This window comes from Poromitra crassiceps (assembly GCF_964638095.1).
Source record: "Poromitra crassiceps genome assembly, chromosome: 12".
In the NCBI taxonomy this organism is placed as follows: Eukaryota; Metazoa; Chordata; class Actinopteri; order Beryciformes; family Melamphaidae; genus Poromitra; species Poromitra crassiceps.
In genome coordinates, this window is record NC_139632.1 from 33,782,649 (window position 1) to 33,793,260 (window position 10,612).

The 10,612-nt window shown below is 44.8% G+C and overlaps 1 protein-coding gene across 1 annotated transcript; it reads left to right on the top strand.

Moving 5' to 3' along the window:
- Positions 1-778: 778 nt before the first annotated feature.
- LOC310786773 (uncharacterized protein) lies at positions 779-9,873 on the top strand. The gene is made up of 6 exons (XM_083648064.1): positions 779-871; positions 1,187-1,394; positions 4,397-4,543; positions 6,827-6,982; positions 7,262-7,334; positions 7,443-9,873. The coding sequence occupies exons 1-6, from the start codon at positions 844-846 to the stop codon at positions 8,958-8,960; spliced, it is 2,130 nt and encodes a 709-aa protein (XP_083504190.1). The 5' UTR covers positions 779-843; the 3' UTR covers positions 8,961-9,873.
- The last annotated feature ends 739 nt before the right edge of the window (positions 9,874-10,612 follow it).

The following is a 10,612-nucleotide window of genomic DNA, read 5'->3' on the forward strand; positions in this document are numbered from 1 at the left end:
TTAAAAAGCTGCCATCAAGCCTTGTTATTTCCCTGGTCCCAGTTGCACAAAGCACCTTAGGTTAAGACTTAGGGTCAGAGTTCAAGTGTCCATAAAATAGAATCGGCTGCACAAAACACCCGTGTGTATGTGTAAATGTATTTGATGGGCCTTTGCTGCATGTTAGCAGCTGTGTAATTTAAAATGAGGGCATTTTCAATACAGAAACAAATAGCCAGATACTCCATTTGCTTTAATGAGCTTATCTTTGTTTTCTATGCAGTGTTTCAGTGAAGGGGCAGCACACCAGTGACAAGAAGAGAGCGGGGCTTTGAAGTGACCAGTCACACGCACCTCTGGGACAAGAAGAGAGAGGGGCTTTGAAGTGACCAGTCACACGCACCTCTGGGACAAGAAGAGAGAGGGGCTTTGAAGTGACCAGTCACACGCACCTCTGGGACAAGAAGAGAGCGGGGCTTTGAAGTGACCAGTCACACGCACCTCTGGGACAAGAAGAGAGAGGGGCTTTGAAGTGACCAGTCACACGCACCTCTGGGACAAGAAGAGAGAGGGGCTTTGAAGTGACCAGTCACACGCACCTCTGGGACAAGAAGAGAGAGGGGCTTTGAAGTGACCAGTCACACGCACCTCTGGGACAAGAAGAGAGAGGGGCTTTGAAGTGACCAGTCACACGCACCTCTGGGACAAGAAGAGAGAGGGGCTTTGAAGTGACCAGTCACACGCACCTCTGGGACAAGAAGAGAGCGGGGCTTTGAAGTGACCAGTCACACGCACCTCTGGGACAAGAAGAGAGCGGGGCTTTGAAGTGACCAGTCACACGCACCTCTGGGACTGTCCGCTATAATGGAATGTGTGGTGGACATTCCCTCAGGTGAGTGATGGATCATGACCCCAATGAATTCATTAAAAAAAAAATATTAGATTTTATGTTTGATTTTATAAACCATCCTTGTTTCTCTTGCTAAAATGATACCATGTTAAGCAGAATGGTCAACGTAGGTCTCATAGGACAAACAATGAAGGGCATCAGATCAAATATTTTGTTATTGAACAGTGTTTCTCAAGGCAAGTACTAGTATTATTTAATATCCCTCCAGGCCAAGACTTAAATGTGTCCAGTTTAAGTGTAGGACTTCTGCTTTGCCAAACCCTCATGTAAGCTCTAATGCTGGGTTCCCCTGTGCAGGTGAGGATGAGGCACTTGAGAGAGATGAAGTGAATGCCGAGGAAGGAAACGAGACGGCCCGTAAGAAACGCAAGAAGCAGAGAAAGCACAAGAGCAAGACGATGAAGAGGAGGAGGAAGGGCGAGACGGAGAGCAGTTCAGAGTCTGGTGCGGAGTCTGATTTAGAAGCAACAGCTCCACCGAGAGCTGTCGGGACCACCAGAGCCAGGTGAGAAGAACTTCAAATCCACTCTGCAGTACACACACCAGGGCTCTCACTGTTTCACCAAGTTTGAATTGAGTCCACTCTAAATCCCCCCATTTTTTATTTTATCTTCCCACGGTTTCCCCGCTGCAAACACGTTTTTATTTTCCAGTCAACAAAAGAACCCGAATTGCATCAAATCACAGATGTTTTTAACAGGTATATGATCTGATGGTGTTGTTGTGAGATAGGGATAATATATAGTCAATGGAGATAGGCCTATCCAAATTACGCATAGGGAGAATTACAGCACGTATGCCTCACGCAAACTATATTACAGGGACTGCAAGATGGGAATCTGATTTGTTTGATTGATGTAACGCCCAGGCATTGCCAGGCCACACCTGTGAATAATAACACCGCCCAAATCCCGTTTGCACCGTGCACAAATGACTTGGCATGCCTCCAATTTGCGCCTTGCACCAGTCGTGGCGAGTTACGCACCCCTGCCGAGTATTGCATCCCCACCATATTTTGGGGCTGTTTTAACTTAAAAACAGGGAGGTCACGTCTACCTCAAACAATTTTATCATTTTTAAACAGTTATGCTTCTGTATAAATCATTACAATATGCTCCCGTGAGGTGGGGATGCGTTTAGCGGCGGGGGTGCAAAACTCAGCATAACACCTGGTGTAATGGGAAATAAATAAAATGCTTTGTTGATTCATACATCAGTTGCTCGTTGAAAGTGAATAAAGGAGGATTTATTCCATGAAATTATCCATCTGTATACAGAGTACGGTTGTCAAAAGTATCGATAGTATCAAAAAGTATCGATACTGAAAATTTGAATCGGATACAATACTCATTTGCAACAAGTATCGAAAGTATCAATACTAAAAAATTTAAATAGATACAATACTCATTTGCAACAGTTTCAATACTATCAGTGCTTTCTTTTAATGAAAAATCACTGATTTTCCCCTCCCTATCATTGGGTATCTGTTGCTTCAACAAGCTAAACGTGTTCTGGTGGCTAGAGTGGCGGTAATATGCTGTCCAAGTTCAAAGTTTTATCAGGACTAGACTATGGAGAAGTGTCCGTCTGTCTGTCCATCTGTCTAATTTTATTTTTATGCCTCTTGATGTGTCATCATCCCCCCCTTCCTGTGGTATCGAAAATGGTATCGAGTATCGATATTTTCTGGGTATCGATATCGAAGTAGAAATTCTAGTATCGTGACATCCCTAATACAGAGTCTCCCAGACATTGAAATGTCCTGACCAGAATAGCACCTAACTTTTCCTAGCTCGTTGTCTCATACCCCGGGATAGCCCCCACCCTCGGGACCTGTGAGTTTCCATGAAGTCAGAGGACTTCAGTTCTCTAGGGATTTCAGCCTTCGCCTTCGCCCAGTTCCAGGGATTCCTTTAGCCGGCAATTGCCGGCTTTTAGCCAGTATTTGTTGCCGTGCGCCGGCAAATTGAAAGGTCACCGGCTCAAGTGGCCGGCTGAAAATATGCCAAATAAATAAATTCCTTATATAAAATAGCCTAATATTGTGTGACCTATAGCCTAAGTGATGTTGCCAATAAGCTACGACTTAAATAGAGACTTATTACATCATATTTCTTCTGCCCCCCTGTATGTTGAGTGTTTGTGAAAAAGAAAAATATAGCAGACGCTTTCATTACTGTAGAGCGCCGTTTAAAAGCCGCACAACAAGCAGCATCAGTCCCGCCATGAGGAAGGAAACCGAAACCGAAACGTCAAAACAGACATCCCTTGCTAGGCCAGTCCTTTTTTTAATCGAGATCATGCAACAAGTAGCCTACTTCAGCCGAGGCCAGCAAGACGGCAGCATAGAAACAGAAGCGTGCCTGCCGCCGTCAAAAGCGAAAGAGACCCAACGTAGGCTGTCAATTTAGCGGAGGTAAAAAGCCTTTTTACCTACGTCAGGCGAATCAATCAATCAATGTTAACAGGTTAGCAGAGCGTCCCTGTGGGAGGAGGCCACAGGACTGTAACAGGTTAGCAGAGTGTCCCTGTGGGAGGAGGCCACAGGACTGTAACAGGTTAGCAGAGCGTCCCTGTGGGAGGAGGCCACAGGACTGTAGCAGGTTAGCAGAGCGTCCTGGTGGGAGGAGGCCACAGGACTGTAACAGGTTAGCAGAGCGTCCCTGTGGGAGGAGGCCACAGGACTGTAGCAGGTTAGCAGAGCGTCCCTGTGGGAGGAGGCCACAGGACTGTAACAGGTTAGCAGAGCGTCCCTGTGGGAGGAGGCCACAGGACTGTAACAGGTTAGCAGAGCGTCCCTGTGGGAGGAGGCCACAGGACTGTAACAGGTTAGCAGAGTGTCCCCGACCCCATTCAACAATATGATTTGACAGTTTCATTTCTGAGCTCTTCCAGACATTGAAATGAAAAGCAATAGATCTGTTGTTCATTATAAAGTGCCACCAAGCTTCTCACGTTTGCAAAGGATTTTGATCAGTTAACTTAAACAGCCCTCGATGACCTTTCAATTATCAACAATAAGCCGTGCACATCTATGCTTCATCACCTTGGATTGACAAGGCGTATGATGATATGGCGATACATATATCGATGTCTTCACTTTGGATCGATACACGATACAATATTGATGATGTATTGATGTACCTATATCGATGTATCATCCCACACCCACACTCTTGTCTGTGTGTACATCATGTGTTCACACAGTGCTCCAACCTGCCATGCTAAAAGGAAACACTGTTTATAAGCCCCACGCCCCAAGACCAAGCTTATGACTGCACATTGGCCCACATGTCTTCATCTATCCCGGTCTACTTGCCTACATCTCCTCACTGCAGCCATTCACTGCCCCCTCTTGGTCAGCTGATGGTATATACAGTCTGATCTGTAATGACAGCGCAGATGATGTGCTACAAGTGAGAATAGCTTGATGGGCTGTAATGGGTTTGAGGTGACACAGTTCTAGGAAGGTTTATTGAACGGTTCTCTCTCTGTTCCATCCTGTAGCAGGAGGCCCTGTCTGATCCTCACAGATGTCCTGAAGACAGAGCTGGGCAGGGCGTATGTGGACAGGAAAATGCAGAACCTGACACGTCCACGGCTGGAGAGTGGTCGTAAACACAACCAGAGGAGCCCCCGCCTGTCTTCTCAAAGGTAAGGATGGAGACACTATGAGCAGGGTTTGGGAGTAATGGAATACAGGTATCTAGAATACACAGTATTTAAAATAGAAAATATGAGTACGGTAACTGTATTCATTACAGTTATAGTTTAAATGGGTGGTATTCTGAATACAGTTACTGTCCTTAAAAATAGATTACATTAAGGGATTACTTTGTTTTGTTTAATTTGCTGTAACATTCACATGAGGCAAGCATTTTCTATAAACCAATTTTAAGAATGTGCAACAATTTGTGTGCGTGCGCTGCACCTGCCAGGCACAACAATGCCCATGTCCGATATATCAATATTCAAGCGTGTCATGTGTTGTGAATCCTACTTCATCCTGTGGCGATAACCTGACCAATCCAACCGATGAAAGTAACGAGTCTAGCCAATCAGAGGCAGAGGAGGGTGGGTCAGTTTTTGGCTATTGTTAAAATGATGTTTATAAAAAAATCCAACAGTTGAAAATGAGCCGTCTGGGTAACGCTGGCACGCTTACAGTAATGTCCCTCAAAAAAAGTAAAACAAAATAAATAAAGGCAGCACAGTCGCAAAAAAAGGTGCAAGTCATCGGTTTGCATTTCTTGGAAAAAGAAGAATGAAGTCTGCACCCTTCTCCCTCGTACGGCCATTTTCTCTCTGACAGTAAACCCCGGAGAATAATATTCATATATAGAGTCGTCTCCATTTGGACCCCGGGCCACCAGTTGAATAGGACTGCTGTAATGGGTTGGAGGTGATACAGTTCTAGGAAGGTTGTGGCAGTGCACGTTTTTAAAGCACAACTCACAGACTTTTTAACAGCTGACTTGGGAGTGTATAATTGCTTCACAACATAATGCTTAGTGGGCATTGTACACTGTGTATTGATTGCTGCATGTGTGCGATGCTAATCCAACTTGACCCTCCAACGGCGTCCCCTATAACCCCCCCCTTCCCCCCCCAATTTTGCTACTGCTTTTTATTTCCCTCCCTACTTTTGTGTTCATTGTCCATCCTGATGTTTTGTCCATCTGTGTTCTTTATTGGTCTGTTTTTTATTTTTGTTTTTTAGTTCCTTGTTTTTATGCTGCCATTTTTGGGCAGGTGTTGCTCGAAAAAGAGTTATTTGATCTCAAGCTTCTTTTATCTGGTTAAATAAAGGTTAAATAAAATAAATAGGAGAATAGTTCTCTCTAGCCCCTTCTAAACATGCACTGAAGTCCTGACTATTACCAGCTGCTAGCCGGTCAGCCTGCTTGTTAGAAACAATTAGCCACTTTGTGCGCACTCGAGTGCGGATCGAGACCATCCGAGCCCCTAGTACAGGATCCACATCGTTGGCAAAGTGGCTGTGATTTAACACCTCCAGCTCATGTTCCGGAACATGCTGTGAGTGGGCGGGTGGTTAAATGTCACTTTACAAACCATTAATGTCGCCGTGCTATTTAATAACTTCTTTCTCTCTCTTTCTTAAAAAAAAAAAAAAAAAACTAACCTAAACTAAACTAAACTTGTACCACTGTTCCTTCAGAGGTTGTAGTTGTCATAGACTGTGTTGCATAGTTGATTGCTCTATTGCTGACAAAAATGTGTTAATGTAAGTCGCTTTGGATAAAAGCGTCTGCCAAATGATGTAATGTAATGTAATGTAATGAATGGACGTAGTTACGTGGCTGGATTATTTGGAAGGGAGCCAAATTGGTCAGTAAACATGTAAAAGTTGAATCGTTTCTTTTCTCCCGTCTGCATTGAAAATGCAACAAGGAGATGATAGCCTACTACTGCATTAGGCTATTGGGTGATAAGTGCCCGCTATTGACGTTCACGTAGCTTATTAATTAATCGTTCATGCAAACGCTTATATCAATGAATTAAACGAGCAAACTCGGTTTCCTCAAGTGCTGCAAACAGCTTGAATGGTTTCTTTTCCTCCCGACCTGTCTGCCTGTCTGTCTGTCTGTCTGTCTGTCTGCCTGTCTGTCTGTCTGTCTGTCTGTCTAACTGTCTGTCTGCCTGCCTGTCTGTCTGCCTGCCTGTCTGTCTGTCTGCCTGCCTGTCTGTCTGTCTGCCTGCCTGCCTGCCTGTCTGTCTGTCTGCCTGTCTGTCTGCCTGTCTGCCCAATTCTGTTGCTCCCCCCGCCCACTCTACTCTACTCTAATCGGCAGAAAAAACTGACCAACAAAGATCCCTCATGTCTAGAAGGGTAAAACTGGAAAATCACCTGCCTGAACTAACCGACAATGGTCCAGACTTCAAGTTTAGAAGTGGCTTCTCTGTTCCATCCTGTAGCAGGAAGCCCTGTCTGATCCTCACAGATGTCCTGAAGACAGAGCTGGGCAGGAAAATGCAGAGCCCAGCATTGGGAAATGGAGCACGGGTGACAAGTCCACGGATGGAGAGTGGTCGAAAACACAACCAGAGGAGCCCCTGCCAGTCTTCTCAAAGGTAAGGAGACACTGAGCAGGGTTGGGAAGCAACGGAATACAGGAGCATAATGTTCCCAGGACTCAATGTTCCCAGGGCTCAATGTTCCCAGGGTTCAATACCAGTGCATTCAGCAGCAGCACACCGTGGCCAGATTTTGCAGGGGGCCGGTGTCTACAATCACTGCTTGTAACTACATTATTTTATTGTTGTTATTATTGCTGTTTGTTGTTGTTGTTGTTTTTTTGGGGGGGGGGGGTGTTCGCTGCCTTACTGACTGTCTCTTTTTGATGATGTCAGAGTTGACAGGCAGGAAGAGAGACATCTGACAGAGGAGGGGAGGAACGTTGTCGACATTAATTCTTCAGAAGAGGTGAGAAAAAATATCACTGTTGTATCACTACTGTTGCAACACACACACACACACACACTCTGTCCATCTGCCCTGATTCTTTCTTTATGTCATTCTCTATGGAAACAGAGAGACACCAACGGACCTGAATGTCACCGCTGTCAGCAGTGTAACAAAACATTCGAAAGATCCGGACATTTAGAGAATCATCAGAGAATTCACTCAGGGGAGAAACCTTACTCCTGTCAGCAGTGTGACAAAGCATTCAGAACACTTCAACCCTTGAAGATTCATCAGAGACTTCACTCAGAGGAGAAACCTTACTCCTGTCAGCTGTGTGACAAAGGATTCACCACACCTGGAGCCGTAAAGCTTCATCAGAGAGTTCACACAGGGGAGAAACCTTACTCCTGTCAGCTGTGTGGGAAATCTTTCAGTCAGTTAGGTGGCCTAACAGGACATCAACGCACTCACACTAAGGAGAAACCGTACTCCTGTGAGCTGTGTGGCAAAGCATTCACAACAGCTAAGGGATTAAAGACCCATCAGAGAGTTCACACAGGGGAGAAACCTTACTCCTGTGAGCTGTGTGGCAAATCATTCAGTCAGTCAAATACCCTAAAAGCACATAAACGCATTCACACTGGGGACAAACCCTACCACTGTCATGAATGTGGGAGCAGTTTCACTCAATTAAGTCAATTAATAAACCATAAACGCATTCACACTGGAGAGAAACCCTACCACTGTGACCAATGTGGGAGCAGTTTCTCTCAGACAAGTAGCCTAAAACTACATAAACTCAATCACACTAGGGAGAAACAGTACCACTGTGACCAATGTGGGAGCAGTTTCAAGTTCCCAGGTAGTCTAACAAGACATCAACGCCTTCACATTGGACAGAAACCATACCATTGTGACCAATGTGGGAGCAGTTTCGGTCGTGCAGATCACCTAAAAGTACATAAACGCCTTCACACTGGAGAGAGACCCTACTCATGTGATCAATGTGGGAGCACTTTCAGTGATATAAGTAATCTAATAGCACATATACGAATTCACACTGGAGAGAAACCCTACAATTGTGACCAATGTGAGAGCAGTTTCACTGAGTCAGGTCAACTAACAAAACATAAACGCACTCACACGGGAGAGAAACCCTACCACTGTGACCAATGTGGGAGCAATTTCAGTAATTCAAGTGGCCTAAGAAGACATCAACGCATTCACACTGGATTGAAACCCTACCACTGTGACCAATGTGGGCGCAATTTCAGTGATTCAGGTCACCTACATCAACATCAACGCATTCACACTGGACAGAAACCCTACCGGTGTGATACATGTGGGAAGAGATTCAGTCACTCAGGTCACCGAAAAATACATCAACGCATTCACACTGGAGAGAAACCCTACCACTGTGACCAATGTGGGAGCAGATTCGCTCACTCACAATCCCTAAAACAACACAAACACAGTCACACTGGAGCGAAACCGTATCACTGTGACCAATGTGGGGGCAACTTCAGTACCTCAGCTTCTCTAAAAACACATCAACGCATTCACAATGGAACGGGCTACTGGTGTGTCCGTTGTAAGAAAATGTTAACGTGGTCATCTCAGCTGAAGACACACCGCTGCATCTAACCTGCTGAAGAGCGCCGCCCACTGTCTGCAGGGGGAACAAACTTCTCTCTGTCCAACCACAATGTAATAAATAAGTTCAGTGGCAGCAAACTTTGACTGTGCAGAATTATGTTTAATTCTCACCCATATATATTGGCATCGGATTGCTAGAATGTAAGCAAGTAAATAAGTAGTAGTAAATAATGTCATTTGGATGGAGAGCTTGTGAAACTGATGGCCAAGTGTCTCATTTGTGAATACTCCAGCAGAATAACATGGTGCTAATATCATCAGATTCCCCATTGAGCCATTCAAAGATCACAGAACTCTGTCTTGGAACTGTTTGAATTGCCTCCTTTAATCCTGTCCAGAAGGTTCCTTTCTTCCTGTAATGGCAAAGCCGTTAATCTGTCATTTCCCTTGTGTCAATGTGTTTTTCCATTTAAGAATCCTATAATAAGAATGAGGTGTGCGTGTACTGTGCGCGCGCATGTGTGAGAGAGAGAACAATTCCGGCCGGCCACAGCTATGCCGTTTTACGTGCGATCGGGCTGAAACTTTCAGGGGGTGTAAAGAGCACCCGTGCGGGTGACCTGACGATGTCATCAGTGATGTCATAGAGCAGGCGAGGCCGCTTATGGCCGCAGGGCGGGCGAGCGCACGTAGCGCGCGACATTGCTAGTAGTGTAAGAAGTTAAAAGAATATTGACCACAGATCACACGTATGTGATAATATTTACTCATAAATATACACAGACGATGTATTTGGATGTTTTGCAGTTCCTGCCTTATCTCCTGATGCATTCATATCGCTCTCATGGAGTAACAGTTCCCTCTAGTGGGTGTTTATAGTTACAGCATACTTGTGTTTATTCCAGTGTAGATTGTAGAATGCCCTATTCGCACGGGCCAGCCAGCTGGAGGCTGCAACTCCACGGGGATGTCAGTAAATTGGGGGGGGGGGGGGTTCTAAATCACATGAGGTCCCCAGGTAATACCAGTCCTGTGCGAATAGGGCTTAAGATAGTTAAAATTGCACTCCTTAAGTAGTTCTAGGATTAATTATATGATTGTAGTCGTGTAGTAGAAATAAGTTACTTGTTTGATTGATTTGGTTTATTGTATGTCCCACAATTAGACGTGGAAGCTTACATGTTAATGAGATTTAATGAGTGTGTTGTATAATAACCTAAGAATTACACTTAAGATTAGTTGTTCCTTTCAATTGGTAATCAGTAAATTGGGAAGATGTAAGCCATCGGTGGCAGAGCTCCGTCTACAGACTGATTTGAGTTAAATGTTAATTATCTATTCAGTCTTCTGCTAATAGATAATCTCCTATGTCAAGGACCCTAGTTCATGTCAGCTGAGGCCCTCACAAAGCACAGTTATGTCAGACAGGCTGCGGCTCCCAGCCCTGCCTCGGATACACACACCGAAGCGACAGATAAGTAACGTTACACATTTTAAAGTGTGGTTATACTTCAGCAGAATCGATGTGCACAACGCTCATTGCTTGAAACAGGACGAGTGATCTGTCTAAACATTGAGTTGCACTGTGCTACAGGTGGAAAAGTTAGTCTGGAACTCTGAGTAGCCTACTGAGTATGGTGATGTCAAGAATATCATTTATTTTATTGACATTTTAAATTGGTTTCCAGTGAGATATTGAG

What these genes read in the sequence shown, in the direction of transcription:
- LOC310786773 (XM_083648064.1), top strand. Translation starts at nt 844, where the DNA reads ATGGAATGTGTGGTGGACATTCCCTCAG. An exon ending in GTCGGGACCACCAGAGCCAG is followed by an intron (nt 1,395 to 4,396) that starts GTGAGAAGAACT and finishes TCCATCCTGTAG; the next exon opens with CAGGAGGCCCTGTCTGATCC. An exon ending in CCCTGCCAGTCTTCTCAAAG is followed by an intron (nt 6,983 to 7,261) that starts GTAAGGAGACAC and finishes TGATGATGTCAG; the next exon opens with AGTTGACAGGCAGGAAGAGA.